Source organism: Acanthamoeba castellanii (genome assembly GCF_000313135.1).
Source record: "Acanthamoeba castellanii str. Neff unplaced genomic scaffold scf7180000084579, whole genome shotgun sequence".
Lineage (NCBI taxonomy): Eukaryota > Discosea > Longamoebia > Acanthamoebidae > Acanthamoeba > Acanthamoeba castellanii.
The window spans coordinates 22,317-44,498 of NW_004457330.1; the positions used below are offsets into that span (position 1 = coordinate 22,317).

At 56.1% G+C, this 22,182-nt stretch overlaps 13 protein-coding genes and 1 pseudogene across 13 annotated transcripts in view; 6 read left to right on the forward strand and 8 right to left on the reverse strand.

Annotated features, from left to right (window-relative positions):
- Positions 1-438: 438 nt before the first annotated feature.
- Positions 439-1,467, reverse strand: ACA1_332470 (uncharacterized protein; the record flags this gene model as incomplete). The annotated part of the gene is made up of 5 exons (XM_004335649.1): positions 439-666; positions 753-908; positions 1,007-1,153; positions 1,237-1,310; positions 1,413-1,467. The coding sequence occupies 5 exons, from the start codon at positions 1,465-1,467 to the stop codon at positions 439-441; spliced, it is 660 nt and encodes a 219-aa protein (XP_004335697.1).
- Positions 1,468-1,679: 212 nt separating this feature from the next.
- ACA1_332480 lies at positions 1,680-3,991 on the forward strand (annotated as a pseudogene).
- Positions 3,992-4,412: 421 nt separating this feature from the next.
- Positions 4,413-5,404, forward strand: ACA1_332490 (stretchresponsive fibronectin protein type 3, putative; the record flags this gene model as incomplete). Its single annotated transcript, XM_004335650.1, has 3 exons — positions 4,413-4,697; positions 4,807-5,058; positions 5,162-5,404. The coding sequence occupies 3 exons, from the start codon at positions 4,413-4,415 to the stop codon at positions 5,402-5,404; spliced, it is 780 nt and encodes a 259-aa protein (XP_004335698.1).
- A 65-nt stretch (positions 5,405-5,469) lies between these two features.
- On the reverse strand, positions 5,470-8,783 carry ACA1_332500 (uncharacterized protein; the record flags this gene model as incomplete). The annotated part of the gene is made up of 15 exons (XM_004335651.1): positions 5,470-5,734; positions 5,922-6,004; positions 6,093-6,158; positions 6,232-6,297; positions 6,391-6,510; positions 6,616-6,693; positions 6,848-6,954; positions 7,077-7,167; positions 7,512-7,622; positions 7,696-7,779; positions 7,860-7,927; positions 8,018-8,092; positions 8,200-8,323; positions 8,437-8,577; positions 8,757-8,783. 15 exons carry the CDS (start codon positions 8,781-8,783, stop codon positions 5,470-5,472), a joined length of 1,506 nt encoding a protein of 501 aa, XP_004335699.1.
- Positions 8,784-8,940: 157 nt separating this feature from the next.
- On the reverse strand, positions 8,941-12,219 carry ACA1_332510 (Rab9 effector protein, putative; the record flags this gene model as incomplete). Its single annotated transcript, XM_004335652.1, has 10 exons — positions 8,941-9,877; positions 9,962-10,395; positions 10,528-10,628; positions 10,716-10,775; positions 10,860-10,937; positions 11,068-11,226; positions 11,323-11,478; positions 11,576-11,728; positions 11,855-11,978; positions 12,115-12,219. 10 exons carry the CDS (start codon positions 12,217-12,219, stop codon positions 8,941-8,943), a joined length of 2,307 nt encoding a protein of 768 aa, XP_004335700.1.
- An 86-nt stretch (positions 12,220-12,305) lies between these two features.
- On the forward strand, positions 12,306-13,141 carry ACA1_332520 (ankyrin repeat protein; the record flags this gene model as incomplete). Its single annotated transcript, XM_004335653.1, has 5 exons — positions 12,306-12,382; positions 12,454-12,491; positions 12,589-12,685; positions 12,782-12,900; positions 12,987-13,141. 5 exons carry the CDS (start codon positions 12,306-12,308, stop codon positions 13,139-13,141), a joined length of 486 nt encoding a protein of 161 aa, XP_004335701.1.
- Positions 13,142-13,240: 99 nt separating this feature from the next.
- ACA1_332530 (uncharacterized protein) lies at positions 13,241-13,790 on the reverse strand (the record flags this gene model as incomplete). The annotated part of the gene is made up of 2 exons (XM_004335654.1): positions 13,241-13,604; positions 13,717-13,790. 2 exons carry the CDS (start codon positions 13,788-13,790, stop codon positions 13,241-13,243), a joined length of 438 nt encoding a protein of 145 aa, XP_004335702.1.
- An 822-nt stretch (positions 13,791-14,612) lies between these two features.
- ACA1_332540 (uncharacterized protein) lies at positions 14,613-15,698 on the reverse strand (the record flags this gene model as incomplete). Its single annotated transcript, XM_004335655.1, is given in 5 exon segments — positions 14,613-14,642; positions 15,100-15,191; positions 15,225-15,429; positions 15,554-15,625; positions 15,642-15,698. 5 exon segments carry the CDS (start codon positions 15,696-15,698, stop codon positions 14,613-14,615), a joined length of 456 nt encoding a protein of 151 aa, XP_004335703.1.
- A 1,806-nt stretch (positions 15,699-17,504) lies between these two features.
- ACA1_332550 (uncharacterized protein) lies at positions 17,505-17,762 on the forward strand (the record flags this gene model as incomplete). Its single annotated transcript, XM_004335656.1, has 1 exon — positions 17,505-17,762. The coding sequence occupies one exon, from the start codon at positions 17,505-17,507 to the stop codon at positions 17,760-17,762; it is 258 nt and encodes an 85-aa protein (XP_004335704.1).
- A 454-nt stretch (positions 17,763-18,216) lies between these two features.
- On the forward strand, positions 18,217-18,543 carry ACA1_332560 (uncharacterized protein; the record flags this gene model as incomplete). The annotated part of the gene is made up of 2 exons (XM_004335657.1): positions 18,217-18,334; positions 18,374-18,543. The coding sequence occupies 2 exons, from the start codon at positions 18,217-18,219 to the stop codon at positions 18,541-18,543; spliced, it is 288 nt and encodes a 95-aa protein (XP_004335705.1).
- A 304-nt stretch (positions 18,544-18,847) lies between these two features.
- On the forward strand, positions 18,848-19,246 carry ACA1_332570 (uncharacterized protein; the record flags this gene model as incomplete). The annotated part of the gene is made up of 2 exons (XM_004335658.1): positions 18,848-19,131; positions 19,168-19,246. The coding sequence occupies 2 exons, from the start codon at positions 18,848-18,850 to the stop codon at positions 19,244-19,246; spliced, it is 363 nt and encodes a 120-aa protein (XP_004335706.1).
- A 203-nt stretch (positions 19,247-19,449) lies between these two features.
- On the reverse strand, positions 19,450-19,665 carry ACA1_332580 (uncharacterized protein; the record flags this gene model as incomplete). Its single annotated transcript, XM_004335659.1, has 1 exon — positions 19,450-19,665. One exon carries the CDS (start codon positions 19,663-19,665, stop codon positions 19,450-19,452), a length of 216 nt encoding a protein of 71 aa, XP_004335707.1.
- A 146-nt stretch (positions 19,666-19,811) lies between these two features.
- Positions 19,812-21,392, reverse strand: ACA1_332590 (endo1,3(4)-beta-glucanase; the record flags this gene model as incomplete). The annotated part of the gene is made up of 8 exons (XM_004335660.1): positions 19,812-20,043; positions 20,141-20,237; positions 20,341-20,416; positions 20,494-20,549; positions 20,628-20,703; positions 20,780-20,874; positions 20,952-21,113; positions 21,206-21,392. 8 exons carry the CDS (start codon positions 21,390-21,392, stop codon positions 19,812-19,814), a joined length of 981 nt encoding a protein of 326 aa, XP_004335708.1.
- A 259-nt stretch (positions 21,393-21,651) lies between these two features.
- Positions 21,652-22,182, reverse strand: part of ACA1_332600 (uncharacterized protein) — a gene marked incomplete at both ends in the record, with an annotated part of 1,729 nt that continues 1,198 nt past the window's right edge. Inside the window, 3 exons of the mRNA XM_004335661.1 lie at positions 21,652-21,712; positions 21,788-21,935; positions 22,066-22,162. Of these exons, the coding sequence (XP_004335709.1) occupies positions 21,652-21,712; positions 21,788-21,935; positions 22,066-22,162 (306 nt within the window). The remainder of the gene's footprint in view (positions 21,713-21,787; positions 21,936-22,065; positions 22,163-22,182) is intronic.

Genomic DNA, 22,182 nt, shown 5'->3' on the forward strand with positions numbered 1-22,182 from the left:
TCGTGTGTCGGTCGTGTGGTGTGTGTTGTATGAACAGGCGGCGTTTGAGAAGAACCCGGATCTGGAGAACCTCCTGTTGGACGACTTCTTCAAGGGCGTGATCGACGACTGCCAGCAGAACTGGCGAGAGGTGGTCTCCTTCTCCGTGCGCTGGGGCATCCCCGTGCCAGGGCTGAGCGCCTCGCTGGCCTACTACGACGCCCTACGCACCGAGCGGCTGCCAGCCAACATGCTGCAGGGCCTGCGCGACTACTTCGGCGCCCACACCTACGAGCGCACCGACCAGCCGCGCGGCAAGACCTTCCACACCGAGTGGCAGCAGTCCAAGCCCGACAGCCACCACTCCAAGGCCGCCCACCTCTAGATCTGGAATTCAGAGAATTTTTAATCCTACACGACCGCACACGCACACGCACACGACCGCACGCGCACATGTGACTAAGTGGTGGCGAGGAGGCCGTCGTCGGTGAGGTAGCAGACGGTGACGGGCTGCGGCGCGGGGCACACGCCGCCGAAGTAGAGGGAGAGAATGTAGCCGTCGGAGTAGCCCCAGCAGTGGCGGTGCTGGATCACCTGCCGCTCGAGCAGCGTCGAGTCCCCGGCGAAGAGCGAGTAGACCGTCGACGTCTCCAGGAAGTCGAGGCGCAGCCCGTACTCCTTACCCACCTGCGCAGGATCAGTTCGAACTGTTCTGTCCACGCAACACGCATAAAACCGCACACGCACACGCACATGCAACACGCGACACGCACCTCGAGCGTGGTGTCGAACTGCTTGAGGAGTGATGCGTTCTTGTAGGGGATGTTGCCGTCGTCGTAGGCGTAGGCGGCCAGCTGGATCTGGTTCCTGAAGGGACAGTTGGGTCTCTCGCCTGCCACCCGGCTGCCGTTGAAGACAATGCAACCAATCTGTGGACATGCACATGATGACCATGATGATGTACATTTCATACCATAAACAACATATACACAAACAGCATAGCACAGAGTTAGATGCATGTGCGTACATGACGGCGCCACACGAAACGGTCGGAGTCATAGTGGTGGAAGTTGAGGTAGCCGCAGCGGCCGCCTCCCCACAGCTTGTTCCACGACGACTGACACCGCGCGCCCTCCACCTCGTCCGGGCCGAACAGGTACGTGCTCGTGTCGTTCTGGGGTGGTCGGGCACAGCTCTCTTCAGTTCCGACCAAAGCACGAAGAAGAAAGAATGAAGGCGATGGAGGGAAGTATGCACGGCCAGCTGAACGCGGGCGGTCATTACGGCGGAGTGAAAGCCGTAGAAGGGGACGAGCTGGGGCTCGTAGTCGCCTTTGGCGACGGTTAGACACGACCATCCTTGCGTCCGGATGACAACTTTAGCTAATTGGTTCAAAACTCAGGTGAGAGAAACATGTGGGGCGCAGCTGGTACCAGAAGAGCGGACAAAGTTCAGGAAAAGGGCCACCAAGAGTAACTTGCACAACATGCTGACCTTGTTCGGTGATGAAATATTCAAATTGCTATTTGGGTGCGTTTAATTTTGGCGATCTAATTCTAAATTAAAAGCAAGGCCAAAATTTTAGAAGAAATGCAGCTTTTGCGCAATTTCTCTCCTAGCCGTTGATGATGCAACAGATTGATCATCTTCGGCCACCTCTGGCCAGACCTTGCGTAGAGCAAGTACATCCACCGTACACGATGGAAGCACATGTGGCAGATGAGAAGCGGTTGCAGGTGCTGCTGGGTACCTGCTCGTGGACCGACCCGACCCTCGTAGCCTGCGGCCGATTTTACCCCAATTCACGTGCAAAGGGGCTCATGATGCGTTCCTCCGCCACTCCACCTCCCTCCTTCACTGCCTCGTCATCTACATCATCTCCATCTCGGGCCGTACGTCCATCCTCGTCATCCTCATCTGCATCTCCCTCTTCATCTTCTACTACGTCACCAGCCGCGTCGCCATCGGCCGGAGAGAAGCGACTGTGGTTCTACTCGCGGCGCCTGGCCAGCGTGGAGGTGGACGCATCCAACTACGCCATCCCCGCGCCGCACCTCTGCGAGGCCTGGGCTGCCGCCGTACCGCCAGGCTTCACCTTCAACGTCAAGGCCTTCTGCCTCTTCACCGCCAAGCAAGTGGTGCGTTTGTGTGTGCGTGTGCGTGTGTGCGGTCGGGCGTGTGCGTGTGTGGTGGTGTGTGTGTGCGTGTGCGTTTTGCTGACCGGTTGGCGTGTAGGCCACGGCTGCGTCGCTGCCGGGGAGCGTGCGGGCCAAGCTGCCGCCCAACCTGCAACAGAAGACGCCGCTGCTGTGGGACGACCTCTCGCCGGCCCTCCGCATGGAGCTGTGGGACGCGCTCAACACCAGCATGAGCGTGTTCCACCGAGCCGGCAAGCTCGGCGCCGTCCACTTCCAATTCCCCCTCGGCTTCATGGACACTCCGCAGAACAGGTGCGGGGAGTGTGTGCCGTGTCGTGTGTCGTGTGCGTGAGTTGTGTGCCGTGTCTGACGCGATGCCACGTCACAGGGAGTACGTGCTATCGTGCCGACGCATGCTCCGGAGCGACTTGACGATGGCAGTCGAGTTCCGCTGTGCGTCGTGGCTCGCCCAGGGCTCGGGCGACGAGTCCGCCCGCATCCCTGCGGCCAACTGCACGCCGGGCGCATTGCTGCCGAGCTACGTCAAGGAGGACGTCATGGCGTGGCTGCGGCGCAACAACATGGCCTTCGTCATCGTCGACGAGTTCCTTGAGGAGTGGCCCAACGACGACCACGTGGTCGACCACCCGCGCAGCGGGACCCCGCCGACCAGCGCCAAGCCGCCCGGCCCTCGCGGAGGCCCAGCGCCCACCTTCATGTCTTCTCATTCTCTCCTCTCTTCCACCACATCGCCCGCACCCTCATCGTCTTCGTCTTCTTCATCATCTTCATCGTCATCGTCCACAACGACGCCAGCGGCAGCGAGTCCCGTGGCCGCGCTTGGGTTCCAACTGTACTCGCGACTGCGGAGGCACCAACACACAAGCGACGATCAGCACCGCGACAGCGACACCGGCAACGACGACCGACCACCACGGCGCGAAGTCTATGAGAGCGGTCCAGTGCAGCGTGCGACTGCTGCAGCCGCCACGACCTCGCCGCCGCGGCCACAGGGCGTCCAGGCGGCCAAGAACGAGTGGAGGCGGCAGCAGGGCGCCGTGGAGCGCAAGGTGCGGATGGTGCCCATCGTGGAGCGGGTCACGCACCCGTCGGTGTGCTACGTGCGCATCCACCGGCGGCGCGGCAACGACAAGCTCCTGACACTGGCCGAGCTCGACGCCTGGGCCACGCGGCTCCGGCGGCTGGGGCGTCTGCTCGGCGGGCAGGGCCGCATCTACGTGATGATGAACACCAACTTCGAGGACCAGGGCATCCAGAACGCCGTCAACCTCGCACAGCGACTGCCCGACCTCGGTACGACCCCGGCCGCAGTGAGTGTTGCGTGTCGTGTGCGGCGTGTGTGGCGTGTGGGGCGTGTTGCACTGACATTGATACCATTTGCTGCAGTGCCGGACTGGAAGGCGATGCAGGAGGAGGACGCCCAGCAGGCCAAGCGACACTTCATGTCGATGCTCTTCGCCGGAGCAGCCAAGACTGCGACGTCGAAGAAGGCCGAAGACGACGAAGAAGAAGCGAATGAAGAGGGCCACCGGAAGAAAGACGAGGAGGCGGAGGTGCAGATCGTCGGACACGGGCGCCGGGCCAAGGAGCAGCGCACGATCGATGACCTCTTCCAACAGAGCAAGAAGAGGAAGCGAGGAGACGACAAAGACGAGGAAGAGGACGACGTGGAGCAACCCGCCCACACCGCCGCGACCGGCACGAACAGGAGCGCGTCCCCTTCCAAGCCCGCGCCGGCACCGACGGCGGTGACCTCGCCGGCGGCCAAGAAGAAGAAGGTCAAGACCGCGCCGAAGACGAAGGGCGTGGGCCAAGCGTCGCTACAGCGCTTCTTGTCCGCCGGCAAAGCGTAGAAAGACGACAAGAAAGCGAACAAGCAACATTCGTTGTAGAAAAAGAAGAGGAAGCAGCCTCGTGTTCCTGGTTCGGAGAGTGAGAGAGCTTGTGTGGTGATCTCTTTTGTGAGGTGGTGTGTTTCGGTACTCGCCCGAACTTTCTGGGTTGGGCAATCACGGGCCGGTGATTGGTGAATTTTATGACTGTTCACCAGGTCAAGGGGAACCAGTAGAAAAATGGACGGAAATCATCGGATTCCACACCCGTTGGGTTGGGCAAACTTCTGCCAACGTGCCACCCAATAGCCCGTCACCCGGCCTGGCATCCCTATAAAAGAGTGTGGCCCACCCAGTTTCTTTTTCATACCATCCACTACACACTCTACTCACATCCATTCCACAAACACTCACTCTCCAAACGTAAGAAAAAATCATCATCATGTCTCTCAACAGAACCGACAAGACTCTGCTCGGCACCGGCGCTGGTGTGGTCCACAAGGAAGAGGAGCGGCTGATGACCGACAAGCTGGGCAAGACGACGCTGGTCGAACGGGACGAGGGCGTGGTGCACGAGGCGCCGATCGTCAAGAAGGACGTGGTAACCGAACACCCGGAGATCATCCACAAGGAGCACCACGTCCAGCCCATCATCCACGAGAAGGAGGTCCACGTGAAGCCCATCCACCGCGTTGAGGTCTCCACCGAGCGACCCGTCATCCACAGGGTACGCCGCTCACCGCACACGCACACGCTCAGGCACACAAATTTCCATATTTGTCCAGGTATTTGTGGAATGCTGACGTGTTTGTGTGTTGATATGCAACCCTTTTTAGGAGAAAGTGGTGGAGGGGCCAGTGGCGGCGGAGAAGGTGGTCAAGTGCCACAAGAACGTCACGGCCGCCACGGTGGGCTCCGGAGCGACCATCGTCGAGGACCGGCCCATCGTGCAGAAGCACCTGGTGACCGAACACCCGGAGATCATCCACAAGGAGCACCACGTCCAGCCCACCATCCACGAGAAGGAGCGCCACATCGAACCCATCCACAAGACTGAGGTCACCACCGAACACCCCGTCCTCCACAAGGTGCCGCACACACCCGCACACGCACATAGACATCGCACACGCCACCGCACACACGTAAAAGGCTAAACTGCAGCTGCTTGCATTGTGTGATGTGTCAACACAGACGACGGTCGTGGAGGAGCCGGCCGTGGTGGAGAGAGCGCATGTGCATGCCGACAGGCACGAGCGGGTGCATCTGCATCACAAGGAGGAGCCGCACGCGACGGTGGGCCAGAAGTTGAAGGGCACCATGAAGCAGATGGTGGGCGCCATCACGGGCGACGAGACCAAGAAGGAGGAGGGCAGGCTCCTCAAGCAGGGCATCGAGCCCACCACGGCCAACGAGCCCAACCTGGAGACCTTCTAAGCAATGGAGAGGGCAATTAAAAATGACAATCATACAACATTATAAATAATAACGTGATCTATTTATTATGGAGACGAGGGCGAAACGCCGGCGCTCGGTGTTGTTGATGTTGATGGTGATGACGGAGAGAGCGGCGGGAGCGGCGTGGACAGGGTCGTGGGCGCCGGCGGACTCATCCGCTCCAGCGGCGGATCCGTCTCGTCCTTCTTGTCTCTGTTGTCGACGTCATTGATGTTGGTGTCGGTCATCGTGGTCGTCGTTTCCTCTTCGTCCTGCCCAGCCGGACCATCGTGTTGCTGGTTCTGCTGCTGGTGCTGCTGGTGGTCGGCGCTGTCAACAGCTGCGACTGGTGGCTGGTGGCGGTGCGTGGGGAGGTGGTGGTGGCGCAGCCCCGGCGGTGGCGAGTAGAGGAGGAGCGGCGCGAGTTGGTGGGCCGGCGCCGAGGCGGAGAGGGGAAGGAGCGGCGACAGAGGAGGCGACAATGGGTTCTGTTGCGTGGCTGGGCCGCCGCCCCCACGCGGGGTCGACGAGGTCGAGGCTGCCAGCGATCGCGGCGACGACGCGCCGCTTCTCCTCCCTCTCCGCTCGCCGCGTATCGACCTGCGCGCAACATCGATTCAGCACAACCGCACACAGCCGCACACAACCGCACACAACCGCACACAACCGCACACAACCGCACACGCACGAGAGACACGCACCGGCGGAGGGATCGGCCGAGCTCGTGTTCGCCTTCGAGGGCGAGGAAATCGTCCTGAGGTGGTGGCAAAACGGTGAATAAATGGAACACGAGATATTTTTGTAGGCGCGGCCAGCAGGCGGCATACCTTGCCGATGATGGAGGTGCGGTGCGCGGCCTTGAGCATGTCCAGCCCCTTGGAATCGATCCGCGTCTGTCATTCAATTCACGTCAGCAAAAACACGACACACGACACACACGACACACTGCCCACGCCACACAGGCAACACATGCAACAGTACTGAACCTTTTTCGAGGAGTGATGACGAAGCTGGACGTGGAAGAAGAAGGGCTGGTGAAGGACCTCGGTCACTGTTCGTAGCGCCTCCTCCTGACCGACCGCAAGGCCCAGTATTCGCTTCAGGATCTGTGCGTGTGCGGTAGTGCGTGTGTGGTGTGCGTGTGCGTGTGCGTGTGAGCCCGTGGGGCACCAACAGCAACGAGGTCGAAATTGAATGGGAGCGCAACGTACGTCGAGGACCTGCGGCTGCGAGGCGAGTGTGTCCTCGTTGACTTGGTCGTGTGCTGTCAGCTCTCGCCCCGCCGCCATCTGCGGAGAGCAGAACAGGTTCATTCAGCCACACATAATCAGGCATTCCAGGGATTCCCATTTGATGCATTGCCGAAACTAAAACTCAAAACTCAAACTCAAACTAAAACTAAAACTAAAACTAAGACGAAAACTCAAACTCTAGGAGTCTTACCTCAAAGAGAAGGTGTGCGAAGGCGATCACATCGGGCTGCCGATCGGGCAGAAGAAGGAAGAACGGCTGTAGGCGCGGCATCACATTCAGCAAACTGTTTTCATAGTCTGCCTCCCCACAAACCCAAACCGGTGAGACATTCATGCGAGTCGTGCCGTGTGCGTGTGTGGTGGTGTGTGCGTGTGCGTGCGTGTGCGGTGGTGCGTGTGCGTCAGTGCCAGGTAAGCACCGGTGAGGCGGCACGTTTTGTTGTCGAGGATGACGTTGCCCGAGTGGAGATGGCCATACATGAACCCCTTCGACTGGAAGAACGCCAGGCCCTGGGTGTGCGTCAATCAATAATGGTGAGCTCGCGCGTGTGTGCGGCGGTGCCACACAACAGGGAAGGCGCCACCTCGAGAATTTGTCGACCAAAAAGCGCTATCGTCTTCGGGTGGAGCGGGTGGCCCACACACGAATACTTCCGGCTGTATCTGCTCCTTGGCGACGCCTGTGCGATGTAATCCACATGCATGTGCGTGTGGCGTGTGTGTGTGTGTGTGTGTGTGTGTGCGCGCGCGCGCGCGCGCGTGCGTGCGTGTGCGGTGTACGTGTGTGCGTGTGCGTGTGAGTGCACAACTGTCCAACCGCGAGAGAGAGAGAGAGAGAGAAGAATGGTGCGTACGCGATAGATGAGGTCCTTGAGGCTGCCCTTGGGCTGGAAGGCGCGAAAGATCACGGCCATCTCTTTCTCCGCTAAAAAATCGGCATCGAGCGTGGGACAAACGTAGGGATGCTGCGCATGTCCGCTCGTCAGCGCACGCGACGCACGACACGACACGACACGACACGACACGACACACACGTACTCGCAGGGACTGGAGGAGGTTGCAAAAGGTGGCTTTGCCGCTGTCGCTGCCGAATGAGAGCACGCAATTGATGCCTCGGTGTACCTGCGCGCGCAGCAAAGTGAGACCATTCAAAGATATGTATGAATTTATATCTCCGAGAGAGTACGGCAACGAAAGCGCACCATGGTCATGAGATGCAGCCCGCGCTGTGGATGTCGAACGAGGAACGAAAACTTGCGCTTCCTGTGACCTGTACAACACGACACGACACGACACGACACAGAGGAATGCATGCGCATCAGAGGAATGCATGGTATGCGTGTGCGCGTGCGACGGGTACCTATGCCCGGGAGCGAAGTGTCCATGGCGGCCATCGAGGACCGCAGATAGTACCGCGCGTTCATCAGCGCCTCCTCTGTGTCATGTCGTGTACCGCTATAAATATAATATAATATAATATAATATAATATAATATAATAAACTATGATATTATATAAAAAATAATGCGAGCTGCAGCTTCACCTTCTCTGATGCGGTGTTGCTGGGTCTCGGGAGGGGTGGCCACGTTGTCCTCCAGGTACTCTCGCAGCGAGGCCTCGGCCGACATCACATCGCCCTTGCCCTTGCGCCCGCGCGGCATCGCGGCCTGCGCGCATCGGCGAGCGTGCCACCAGAGTGTCAGAGTGGTTGTATTTTATGTCCACGGCACGAGTGTGCGCTCGGACATAAAAAGGGACTGGGGGGAGGAGCTCCTCGAACCTCTTCGTCGTAGAGGGGCAGGTAGGGCGAGCCGCCGCCCGGGCGGCGTCGGTGGTTGTGGCGGGCGCATAGGTAGGCTGTGAGCGCGGCGAACAAGGCCAGCAGGACTATCACTCCGCCGCCCACGCCGGACCAGATGAACTGCAAATCGAAATCAATTAATAAGAAATCTATTTATTTAATTTGGGATACATTTGCCTTCAGTTGCGCTCAACACAATAATAAATAAATAAATAAAAAGATGTGAAACGATGAAAGGGAAAATCTGATTACGGAAAGGATCAACGAACATCGAGATGAAAGGAGGGGAGGGTAAGTACAATCCATTTGTCTTCGCCAAGATCCATGCTCACTCTCGACGGGGAGAGGTAGATGGATCCAAGGTTGCGATCTTTTGGTGTTTGATGAACCAAAAGAAAGCTTGCCGTTAATACAGCTCTTTCTCGCCATTGGCTCCGATCTTTTTAATGCCTAGCGACGCGAAATTTTGCAACGTTGCGTTCTTCATTCTCCCGTGCTGGTGAGCCAACTGAAGAGCTCCTGCAGGAGCGCGGCGTCCATCTCGCTGCGGTGCTCCTTCACCTTCCGCCGCACCGCGTCCGCCTGCAACGCGGCCACGTTCAGGCAGGCCGACCGCAGCTGCGCGCAGGCAAACCGATCGGCCACGATGAGCAGCGGCAGCGCCAGGTCCGCCGCATCCTCTTCCTCTCCCTCTTCATCATTGTCGTCATCAGCTTCACGTTCATCTTCTATCTCTTTCTCGGTCGCTTTCGCTTTCTCTTCGTTGTCCGGTCGTCTTCGCTCTTTCTGCGGCTGCTGGCGCACCGGGGGCATGCGACGCGCGAGTTCGGCGATGAGGGTTCGTTCGCACAGAGAGCCCAGGTCGAACAGGGCGAACTGGGTCGAGGCCGCCAGCAGCGCCACCACCCGGCCTACGAAGCTGTCGCTGCTGCTGTCGCTGTCGCCGCCGAGCCCCTCTTTCTCCTCAGTTTGTTCTTTTTCTTCTGCTTTTGTCGCATTCTCGCTGGTCGTCGACCACAATCTGCGCCACCAGGTTGTGATCGAGGAAGCCAATGGCGAGGCCGATGATGATGACGATGACGAGGATGAGGCTCGGGCGCGCTGTCCACGCCTTAGTCTACAGAGGCGCCTGCGCTGTTCGGCCTCGTGAGCCCGGGCCTCGGCCTGGAAGCGGTCGATGGTGCCGGTGAAGACGAACTCGAGCACGCCCACGAGGGACTCGTAGTCCACGACGACACCGTCGCCGTCGCCGTCGCTGCTGATGACGATTTCGCTGCGCGCCTCGCCGCCAAAGTTGGCCGACAGGAGCGCGCGGAAGTACTCGCTGCGGGCCACCAGGACGCACTTGTAGGTGGTGACCCGTCGCTGGCCCACCACGAACGCGATGTCCCGCAACCCCAATAGCTGCCGTTCGCGTTCCCTGCGCCAACGAATTTCGTTCAGCCCAACACGGCACACACGGCACACACGGCACACACGACAAACAATGAAAAGTTTCGTGTACGTTTGCGAGCTGGTCTGGTCGGTGGTGAGGGATAGGTTGAAGAGCTTGCGCAGGTCGACGGCCAGCGAGTCGGCGTCGGCGTTGACCAGCTGCTGTTGCTGCTGGTCGGCGGGCAACAGCGGCTGTTGCTGGTCGACGATCAGCGGATAGAACGCGATCGGCGCGACGCGCTCGCTGAGCTGGTAGCGCTCGGCGAGTCGCATGAACGCGTCGCTGTCGGGCGACAGCACCCGCGCGCGGTCCGAGTACAGCAGGCCCAGTACGGCCTTGAACGCGTCGACAGTGCAGTCGGCCACCTCGATCACCGCCGAGGGATCAGATTCGAGTTCAGGCGTCTCTTCGGCAGCCGAAGGCGTGCGGCCCAGAAGTGCTGCGAGGCCGGCTTCCGTCATCCGCACGCTCAACACGCACCGATGCGCGGGGATGAGTTGGCCCTGTGCACGTGCGTGCGTGTGCGGTGGCGCGCGTGCGGTGGTGAGTGTGCGGTGGTGCGCGTGCGTGTGCGGTTTTCATGTGAGCTGGAAGGCAGTTAGGGTGGTGTGACTGTTGGAAAAAGCCTGCATTACCTGGACGAGAAAAGTGATGTCCGAGGCCTGGCCGCCCTCCAACAACCCCGCGAGATCGTCGCGCAGCCTATCCGCCGGCGGATCGGAGAATAATATCTTTCCTGATTCTCGTTACAAATTTAGCGAAGAAAGACATGTCTTCATCTACGTAGACACATAAGCAAATAGAGAACTGCCTGTCAACGTACGGGTGTCAATAATCGAAGTGCCTTGTTCGCTCTTCGCAACGATCGCCGACTTCCACACGGCTGTGCGTCATCACCCACACCTTTATGAGTGGTAGCTCATCACAGGGATTGCCCCATGGAATAGACTGGAGGTGCATTCTTTACCTGCGGCATACCGCCCGAGTGGTCCCAGTGCAATCCCCAGCTCCTTCTGCACGTCCACCTCCCTCCAGGTTTGTGTTACTGTTGATAGATTGTGGCGTTAGAAATATGAAAGAAGTGTCACATCATTATATTGCTCATACTTGCTTGTTCTTTTGATTGTTTATGTTATTCGAACAAATAAAGAACAGAAATTGGGGAAATGCGGTACCGATGTCAAACACGTGTAGGTCGGAGGCTCGTGTGGCGGGATCGTTGATGACGACGCCTCCGTGAACAAACAGACGCGTACCCACCGCCGACAGGGCATGGTCCATCCGCCCGGCTGGTGCAACGCCTCGACCCGTCACTTGCTCCCACCTCGCCGGGCCTGCACACAACCACACGCAACAACACGCAGCAACTCACACGCGTGTGTGAGTGAAGAGCTAATGGTGCGCGGCACCGGCACGCACAGCGCGAGTACCTGACGTGTGCAGAATGTAGAGGTCGTTCAGGAGTCGGCCCTGCTGGTCCTTGCCGCCGAAAATGTACACCTTCGTCCCCACCACGGCGGCTGCGTGCCCCGTCCTCCTTGCCGGGCAGTCGCCCTTCACCCGCAGCTCGCGCCACAACGTCGTGCCTGCACAGAGCAAAAAACATCACTCAACGTTGTGAGCCCAGATCTCCCAATGACGCACAGAACACGCACACGCAGCACACGCACGCAACACACGAACCGGTCTCGAATAGGAAGAGATCGTTGGTGCAGATGGTGGGGGACAAGGCGCCGCCGAACATGTAGAGCCGATTGCCGACGGGCGAGAGCGTGTGGCCCCACCGCGGCGCCGGGGCCGACCCCGAACAGTCCAGCCGCGACACCTCACCACTTCCTGTTCACCGCGGCGAATCACATAAAACATAGTAGCATGCATACATCAGAAATACATCCATCGTGTTGCAGCACAGATGAGAAAAAGTTATGAAAACGATTAGAAGGACCAACGGAGTGAACGAACCTGTGTCGAGAACGTGGGTGGAGTTGGTGGGCAGGCTCGTGTGCGGGTCGATGCCGCCGAAGGCGAAGACGTAGGACCCCACGCTCGCCACGCCCCCCGACCACCAGGTCGGGTGGGCCGCACGCTGCACGCTCGCAGTGCCGTGCACATACACACCCGCCCACTCCCCACACCCTGCGACCCGGGCACCTTCGGCATTAGCCAACCACATTTTAAGATGAAAAATAAAATACAATAAATCGGGGGGGGGGCGTGCCCACGTCAAAGACGGAGACGCAGATATTAGTCTTGCGGCGGGTGCCGGCCAGGAGGAGCATGCGGCCAGGTCCGGTCAGGACCAGGCTGAGCCCACCCGTGCCCTCCATTTGTTATTTGTTGCGTTTCTTTGCTAAATAAATAATACAGTTTATTTTCTTTTCTTTTTGCTATTAGTTTTACTACAAAAAGAACAATGGCCGCCCCGCCTCCGCCCCCACCCACCGCTGGCGCTCGCCTCAGCGCGCCCAAGCCCGCTTCTGTTCCCGCCAAGTACTCTTCTTCCCTCCTAACCCGCTGGTATTCATATTAGCCTTGACTGTGCCCCCCCCCCAAACCTGCAGGAAGACGTGGGCCGAGCTGTTCCCCTACCACTGCGCCGGTGCGCACCGGCGATGCTTACAAACTCCCAAAAGGGGGTTTCTGGTTTCTGGCCCACACTGACAGAGCTCTTCACCCTCCCAACCCCAAACAAACAGCCCAATTGGGGGACGTGGCTGGGCTCACGCAGCAGATCGATGCCATGCCGGCCAGCACCCGCACCGCCCAGCTCAGCGCCAGGGACGAGGACGGATGGTGCGCCCCTACTCCCCTTTGGCGCCCAACGTTGCTCACACATTCGTGACTCACGAACGCCACACACACACACACACACACACACACGATGTGTAGGACGGCGCTGCACTACAGCAGTTGGTACGGCCACGTGGCAGCGGTCACGTTGCTGCTGGCCGCAGGGGCGGACCCCAACGCCAAGACCGAGAACGGTTCCTCGGTGCTGCACTTTGCCGGTACCGAGCGCCCAACAAACACAGAGCACTATGACCACAGAGGCGACTAACAATACCCCGGCGTGGGGGTGCTCGCCGGGATGTAGCGGGCTGTGGGAGGGCCGAGATCGTGCAGCTCCTGCTCGATGCAGGCGCCCAGCACAACGTGACCGACGCCGAGAAGCAGACGCCGCTCCAGCTGTGTAACCAGCTCAAGGAGCACGAGTGGGCGCGCGTAGTCGACCTGCTCCAGAAGCAATGACATTGCAGCGTGTTGGGTTTCGAGTGACCTGATAGAAATATATTTCTTTATCTCAATAAAAAACAGATATGTATTGTTTCCCAAAATTTGAGACTTGGATCACCTGAGCCCGCAGGGCACAAGCCTACGCCCGCTTCCACTGTCACTCTCAAGCACCACCTCATAGTAGAACTCTTCCCTCATGTCCATCAAGATCTCAGGAAGGGCATGCACAAGGCAGTCACCATTGTTGCCATAGTACTGGATGGACAGGTGGTCCAGGCTGACAAATACAACCACATAGCCACAGTCCTTGCTCCAGGCCATCTTGTTTTGGCCAAGGTGCCAGTTGCCAGCCAGGGTGGTCTTGATGCGCTCATTGGCCAAGAGGAGGAAGAGATTGCATGCCACCCACACCACGCACTTCTTGTGCACACAGAGCTTGCTCACAGCAACTGCCTCCAACACCTGGTTAGCCATGGAGCTAGAAGACAATGACAAAGAAAGCTCCTGACAAAGAGCAACATCATGGGCAGACAGCTTGTGCAGGACAGCATGGAAGTCATTGTTGCTGAAGAGGGTGAGGGCAAGAGCACTTAGTGAGGTCAAGTGTGCCTATCTGTGCATTGTAGGGACTGGGTCTGCAGAACTGGCTCACAAGACCACCCATGTTGGTGAACCAGACCTCAACACCACCACCACCACCACAACCTTGCCTGAGCGCCAGACAGAGGTGAACTGCCCACCACTACTCTTTCTGGGCTGTGTTTGCCCAACTGTGTGTGGTTGATGACACCTGCACATCACCATGGCCTTTATCACACCAACAACTCATTCTCCCTCTCTCCCTTGGACGTTTGCTTCAGTGTGGCAATGAGGCTGAGGAGGAGGACCACCAATAACTTGTGGTCATTTGAAATGAGAGGTCACTAATGACTGTGGAATTTTTGTTGTGCTAAAATTGTGTGAGATTTGACATTTTTGATTTATAGGGCAGTTTTGAAGATTTGGATGTGCACATGTGATTTTGACATGCTAGACTGCTGCATATAAGTGATATTGAGAGACTTGAGATGAAAATGATTTCGTAAAAACTTAGAATTTGTGGAGTTAAAAGTGATTTTAGCAGTGTGAAATGGAGTGGAATTTTAACTTCAGGAATAGTGCTCTAATTCAGCATAAATGTGAAGAATGAAGCTCTGTCTGTGAGTGCAACTGACTGAATATGGTGTGAGGTTGAACATGAACTGGATGTGAGTCACATATGATAAAACTTTTGAGATGGGTTGGAGTGAGCACTTGTCATGGAGGTTCAAAAGGTACATCAAGAGGTTTGCCCAGTCAGCCCAACATGCCATACATGGGGTGCTGTAACAAACCTCAGGTGCTGTGTGCAGTTCTTTGGTGTGGGTTGGGCTAAGGTGACTGGAGTCTTCATCAAGATCAGGCCAGTCTTTCCACATGCTACAAAGCCATGACTGGAGCACAGGTCTCATCTGGTTGTTGAGATCCAGTGAAACATCTGCACACATGAGGGAATTGTAGGAGACAGAGGTGGGTGGGTCAGCAGCCAAGTGGTAGGACCCATCCATTGCTTCATCCAGCCAGTCAAGGAAGATGTGTGTGATGTGGCTGGAGGTGAGCAAGTACCATTGGGTGGTGGGCCTCACCGCCAGTGGCACCCACAGCCTCCTCCACACCTGACCACACAAACACATCACATCAGTGAGCGAATATATCGATATTTAGAAATAGTATATAAGATGTAAATCAGCTCCTTTCTCACCAGCAATTGCCACAATGGCTCCATCATCTGGCTTCACTGATGTCAGCTCAAGTGTAGCACTTTGGAAGCATTGATGGGCCAATCCAATGGCTCCAGGTCAGAGAGAAGGTAATTCTGAGCATGTTTGTACCCATAAACCCACCAATGGGTCACTGGTGAGCTGCTCTGGAGGTGGCCTATTGAAGAGAGAGACAAGATCCTGGTAGGATTTCTTCATGGCCTGGGCATTGTTGAGCTCAGTGAGGGCAGAGAGGGTATCCTTGAGGATGGTGGTATTGAGCTGAGCTGGGAGAAGAGGAAGGGGAGAGTCAGAGGGACAGAGGTTGAGGAAGGAATAGGGACCCATCCATGGAGAGGCAGAGGAATGGTAGTCCTTTGTGAACATCTGCACATCTTCTTCATGACAGGAGAAGTGGAAGACATGAGGCCTGGAGGTTCCCTGAACACCACAGATATAGGGATCCAGCCAGTGGCAGTAGGCCAGCATGTACTTGTTCTTGTTCTCCTGGCTGCAGTTGTTGAACTGTAGGTAGAGAGTTGATGGATGAAGTCCTGCTGCAGGAATAGCTAAGTGAAGGGTGAGGTGATGGTGCAGCAGAGACACTGCAAAGTTGGGACCACAGCTGAACTGGCCCTGGTGTAGGTACAGGAGTGGCAGTGAAGGCCATGGTTGATAAATCCATGAATGCCAAGCTTGTAGAGGTGAAGGTCTTTCCAGGCTGAGGGCAGAGGCACTAGGAGAGGCAGAATGATGTCAGTTGAACTGTCCATGAAAATTCCATGGTTATCCATGTGCTGGCCTGAGCTGTAGTGTGGGTGGAGGTCCTTCCAGTTTGAAGAGTATCCACAATGGAGAAGTTGGCCATTTCCAGAGTGCAGAACAGCAGGGACTTGTGATGATCTGATTAAAGTCCAATGCCTCAACTGTTGAAAGCACTTTCACTGCTGGCTGTGGTGTACAGTGGTCCACTGAATCCATGATCTGCTGGCTGGATGTAGCCAGCTGACCAGATCATCGCTGCACACATCCAGAATGAGGGACACAGGAATCTCAAGTACTGGTGTTGTGGTGAGATCACTATGATCCTCAGAATCACTCTGGGAGTGAGTGTCAGGGATGTCATATCCATTTTTGAAAAAAGGGAAAATGATGTAAATGTAGTTAAATCATCATGTACATGTACACAATGATAAAATAGGAATTACAACTACATGTTACATGTTGTCATGATAAATAGTATTTCACTTGGTACATCAAAATTTTGATAAAGAAGGTCAAGAATTACAGGAAAAATCAAAAAGAAGTATGGGAAGCAGCATATCTCAAGATGCATCCAATTTTGTCATGTTATTGTTAAAATAAAACCTTTTTTGTGTTATCAAAACCATTTTTATGAGGTTAAACTGACAAACAAAATCACTTTTCAAAATGACTGGACCTCTCATTTCAAATGACCACAAGTTCAAGGGAAAAGATGTCACAAGACAACAAGAAGGCCTTGAGGACCACATCACCTCCCCCCTTCAACCCCACATCAGTGTCATCATCAACTGGTCCCAACAACCCCCTTGACAATGACAAGACTTGGGGCTTGAAGGGTGGAGGATGAATGGATGGAGAATGAAAGGATGTTGGCAAGGGGAGATGAGGGGAGGTGGAAGTCATTGCTGACAAATGGTCTCTTGACAATGACCCCAACAAGACTTTCAGGTGGGGGGAACATCAAGACACCAGGGCAGTCCAAAGTCCCAAGACCAGCCAAGCAACCATCCATCATACTGAGCCCACCCAAGAAGTTTGCCCCAAAACCTGTCCCAGATTCAGAATCTGTCTGCACTGTCAGTTGGCCACCACCACCACCACCACATCTTGGGTGTTGATGTTGTTGTCATTGGAAAGTTGTTGAGGGCTTCAGGAGTGCTGCTCTAGCAGCCCCATAATGAAACTCTCCACTTGTGTGTGCCATGGTAAGAAACATCAGCACAGGAACAAACGTCATACCTCTGGCCTGTACCTGTGCCTCACATTGTGTTGGCCTTACCATTGGCTCTGACAGTCTTGGTGTTGTGTTTTTGTGTACCCTATTTTACTTTTACATGTTCCATTTCTTCTCCCTTCTCTCCTCTGAGGAGTTTCCGCCCCTTGGCGCTGTTGCGCAACGAAAAACAACTCTTTATTGACGAGCGCCGCATTCCATTCTCCAGCGCCCCGCAATAGAAATTACCTGAATGGGTTATTTGGGTTAAAACAACTTCGGAGTTATTGTGATAGGCCTCCTTTTTTAATAAAAGGATGCATTCCGGAAAATTTTCTAAGAAAAATAAGAATCCACTGAAAAATTGAACCAGTGGAACCACACCAACACAATCACATTTCACCTTATGTGACAGTGATGAACACACCCTGCTCCCTTCTGGCAGCACTGTTGCTTGCCCTTGTTGTGGCAGCCACCACTACCACCAATGCTACTGTGCTCACCAAGGAGTGGCTCCAGGTGCTCACCATCTGGGCCTTGCACACCAATATTGACCAGGCCCACCTGTGTGCTGCTCACACATTCACTGTTGATCTGCACCCAGTTGGGGTCCACAGCAAGGATGGCTACACCTTCCACACCCAGGCTGCCACCATCCTGCCCAACATCCACTACATGCACATCATGCCTGGCCCTGACACCCCCAAGTGCTGCAATTGTGCTTTTGTTTCTGCATCAAAACCAGACCCTGCAGCTCCTGCCACCCCAACACCATCTGCACCTTTGCCATCCTTTGGACAGACCCTTCCTGAATATGCCTGCCAATGCAAGGAGGGCTACACCAGCAACAGCACCATATCATGCCAGCTGGGTTTACTGACAGGGCCGTTGGCCTTGTTAGGCAGCACTGGCGGCGGTATTGGCTTATGGCCTCAATCAGATTGCTGACACAAGCAGCTTGCTCGTCAAGCCACTTTGTGATCTCGGCGGTCAGGTCTATGGCAAGCAGCTGATTGGCCATGTCCTCCACATTGGGATACTTATGACCATCAACAATGGGCTCACGATTGGCCCCTTCACACGGACAGAGGCCACTGTTTGGAGCATTCATGCCACTGTCATTGAGGTACCATATGTCATCCCCTCCCACATCAAGTGTGCTCCCCTGCCGTCCCATTTCCGCTTCTTCCACAGTGCCAGCAATCCAGAGATTGCAGGGTTCCTCGTCGCCTGACCCTCACTTCACGTGAACAACTCTTTTTTCACTACAACTGGGAATGTGTGATCTGCTACAGATACTACCTTAAGGCGCCGTGAATTCGTGGCTGCGTGCCATGGACGCAGACACCTTTGTGGAGTGGGTGCAAGAAGAGAGCTCTATGTGTCGCGATTCGCCCACCACCGGAGACGACCACAAAGCAATCTGCGAGGAGCCCACTGTCTGCCTCGAGGGTGTTCTCGTCTACTTTGTGCCGCTTGACCCCACCGAAGGTTCCGTCAAGAACAGAAACAGTGGCGATGTAAAGGCAGGATCGACGCACCGAGAGGAAATCAAAGCCAAAACGCAGGAAGACGTCTTTGCTGCATGGGATGCCGTCTGCGCCACTTTGCCCAAGGGCCTCTTTAGGGTCGAGGTGGAAGGGTTAGAAACCAACCCTTAGCATCCAAGATATCCTACTCAAGTGTTCGGAGTGGAGATGTACTGAGTAGGAGAATCTGCACTTTGAGTTTGCGGTCGCATCCGTTTCTCATCTCAGGAAGACGGCACCATCCTCTGCCCTCGCTCTTTTTGATTTAGACCACAGCAATGAATTCCACGCAGTCGCGATCTTGTTGACATTTGGGAAGGCAAGTTTCTTTACGGAAAGATGGGGAACACTAAGGGAGAAGGGCGCTGGAGTTGGCTTGAGAGACTTTGGGATGGGATTTGAGTCATTCCAACACAACCGCGTCTTCGACGAACACATGCGCGCGGAGCGGGCGATGAGCTTGATGGGCTGTACTGAACGCATACGCTCTAACAGAGACATGAAACAGCACCCATCACCAAGTGACACCATCCGGTGGCTGCCTCTGGTGGTGCACGATGGCAACTTGGCAAGGGCGCAGATCGCGTTCCCTTACAACGCGCGCGAAGTCGATGAGAACGCCGTTGATCATGTCAAGTTGTGCATCAAGGCCGACTTGGGCAAGGTGGCACAAAAGTGTAACAACCCCACCGGCACCAACTGGCGCTACCTAACCCTAGTGTGGGAGCCCAGCGACTGCAATTGGCCGCGTGCTAGGTCCGCCCTCCAATGCAAGGACAAGTGTTTCGAGGGCGGCATGCTCTGCCTGTGTGGTGGTGAGGCTGCTCTCCTGTAGGAAGGACTGTCTTTGAAAGTCAGTTGGCCCGTTCCTGCTAGAGGGAATGACCAAGACCATCCTGACGTGCAAGTGTCACCACCATCCTCGCTGTGACGCTGTCGCGTGCTGCGGATGCTTCAGCCAAGCACACGCTAGGAGAGGGCACAGCCAGCCTTGGGAGCGTAATCTTGGTCGGCCAGCACTTCCAACGCTTCGCCGTCTCAACAGATCTCAGCCGTTGCTCGTCCCGCACGGTCCCTCCCTTGCACTTGATTTCCGTAATCGTCAGGGGTCAAGGACAGCTTCACCAGCTTCGGGCCAGGAGCTCGGTTCACGTTCTTGGCCGCACGTTTGTCCTCGGTCGTCAACCACTTCGTGATCTCTCTCGCGTCCGCCACGGTGCTGTCCGGAGGCACGAAGATTGTCACGCTGACCATGTACCCTTCTGCGTACGGCCCGTGGGGAAGCTTGTCGGTCAAGTGAACCACGGCGCGGAAGGATATGGTGATTGTTCTGTGCATGGAATTATTTATTTATTTATGAATTTATTTTTGTTGATGCCAGCATCGCGTCTACTGGTTGTCTACTGCCACTGGTAGACCTTGAGGGAATTGATCTGCCAGTAAGCATCGGCAAAGGCCTGCGGGTTGTGCTGGACGAAGTTCTGGCAGCTGGCGTACTGGCCACAGCCGGTGTTCTTCCACACCCACGAGTCGCCGGCCCACGTGCCGCAGAAGGTGAGGTTGATGATGATCTGGTGGTTGTAGAAGTGCGACGAAGGACAGTTACTGCCGAACTGGAAGTTGGCGTAAGGCCTGCGAAAAGAAGCGCACGACACGACACGACACGCACACGCCACCGCCGGATCAGCGAGTGAAGGCAATGCCTGATGGAAGGTGGTCAGTGACATACTTGCCCCAGGAGCTGGGGTTGGGCTGGCCGATCTGGATGTCCCTCGGGATGCTGTTGCGCCAGAAGAACCACAACTTGATACCATTGCTGTTCCACTCTGCGCGTTTGTGATGACGATGATGATGATGGTCATGCTTGTGCGTCGTTTTGTTTGTGCCACTCAGATAAAGAAGGAGAGTCGGTGTAGCGTTGTTACTTACCGGTGGCGTAGATGCCGCCGCCCCTCTGGTTCAGAGCAGTGCCGTAGTTGGACTCGTTGGCGATCACACCGCAGCCCTGGAAGTGTACGCAATCAGCACCAGTTTGCGAAAATGTCATCATCATTTGCTGGAAAGGTTGTGGGTGTATCGTACCAGGTTGAGCGTGCCGATGGCGTCGACATAGCAGTTCGAGAGGGTCTGGCCGTTGTCTGGGCGAGGTCACACAGCGACAGGATGTTTAGATCCGGCAGTACTATGTTAGGTGATGCGTTAAGAGACGACTGTACAGTTGTCCCAGTGGCCGGTGAAGGAAGAGGTGGGCACGGAGCTCATATCGCAGCCTTGGCTCGTGTGCAGAGTCGACTGCGCCATGAATGACACACAGAGAATTTATCATCCGTATCATCATCAAATCAAGTCGAGTCGTGATTGGCCTCACCTTGTCAATGGTCTGCATGTTGACGCCCTCGAGAATGTCGATCTCGCCGCCCTGCGGCCAGTTAGGTCCGCACAGCCAGTAGGCCGGCCACGTTCCTGCGGCATGGCCTCATGAGATGACTATTACCAATCCCGCACGAACGCACACGCACCACCGCACACGCAACGCGTACCGCAGCCAGTCGGCATGTGGGAGAGGTCGTTGAGGAATAGGCCGCCGTTGAAGGTCTCCTTGGACGAGATGCGCACCGCAGCGCGGCCACGTCCGCTCGAGATGGACGAGTGGTCGGCTCCAATGTAGACGCCAGCACTCGACGCCTTGATCAGGCCCCACTCTTTGAATATCAAGAATATATTAAAAAGTTCATATAGTCAATGGAGCAGATGTTAACAAACCAATAAAAGCAAGCAGTGGTTTGAGGCATACCTTGAGCCTGTTGCTGGGTCACGTAGTCGACGTAGCCGTGGGTGGGGTCGTCATAGGACCAGAAGTCAAAGTGGTCGAAGAAGTTCGGACCCGAGTAGTCGTGGCTCAGGACGTAGCCGCCCTCGGTCGACGCGGCGGCCAGCAGCAAGGCCGCCAGCACCACAAGCGCGAGTCTCCCGCCAGCCATATTCTGATAAAAGATGTAAATCTTTCAATCAAAATCCAGCATCAGAAACAAAAGATGGATAGCGGTGGGTGGTGTGGGTACAGTTGGTGCAGCTTTGGTGTCCTTCAGCAGTCTGAGCGATTTAAACACCGGGATGATATATTGCGGAGTGTTTGGGATTGGTTCAACAAAGTGTTTGCGCCGCCAACTGCCACGCTCCGTAACCAACCTCCCACCAACCACAGCACAACTCGACTGAAAGCAAAGAGAAGCGGCAGTGTCACCACGTGATGCCGTGAGAATCCTTCGTCATCGGGCTGCCGTGCACGTAGTTGGTCCACCTAGCGCACACAACGCGCCAATGGTTCAAAGTGAGTGGTGTGTCGTGCAGGTGTGGTGAGGAAGGAGCTGGAAACCTGAAGGGAACGTTCTGCTGCTTGAGAATGCTCGGGAAGGAGGTCATGAAGTCGCGGTCGGAGAAGAGCACGATGGACACCTTCTCCAGCTGCGACGCGGGTGGTTGGCCCACTTCTTGTGCGCCTTCAAGATCGCTTCGTAAATGCCCTGCTTGCTGTTCCCGAACACGCCGCCTACACACGAGCGCACTGTAAGCTCATCACCGCACACGCCGCACACGCCGCACACGCCACACACACGCACAACACTGCGAGCAGTTTGGAGAGGTGGTACGTACCGCCGATCAAGGTGAGGACCAGGTGCTTTCGCTTGTGCTTGATAGCCGAGAGATAGGTGGCCTCGTAGTCGGAGTCGAGGATGAACTGGCACTTTTCCTGCGAGTGGGACACCCGCT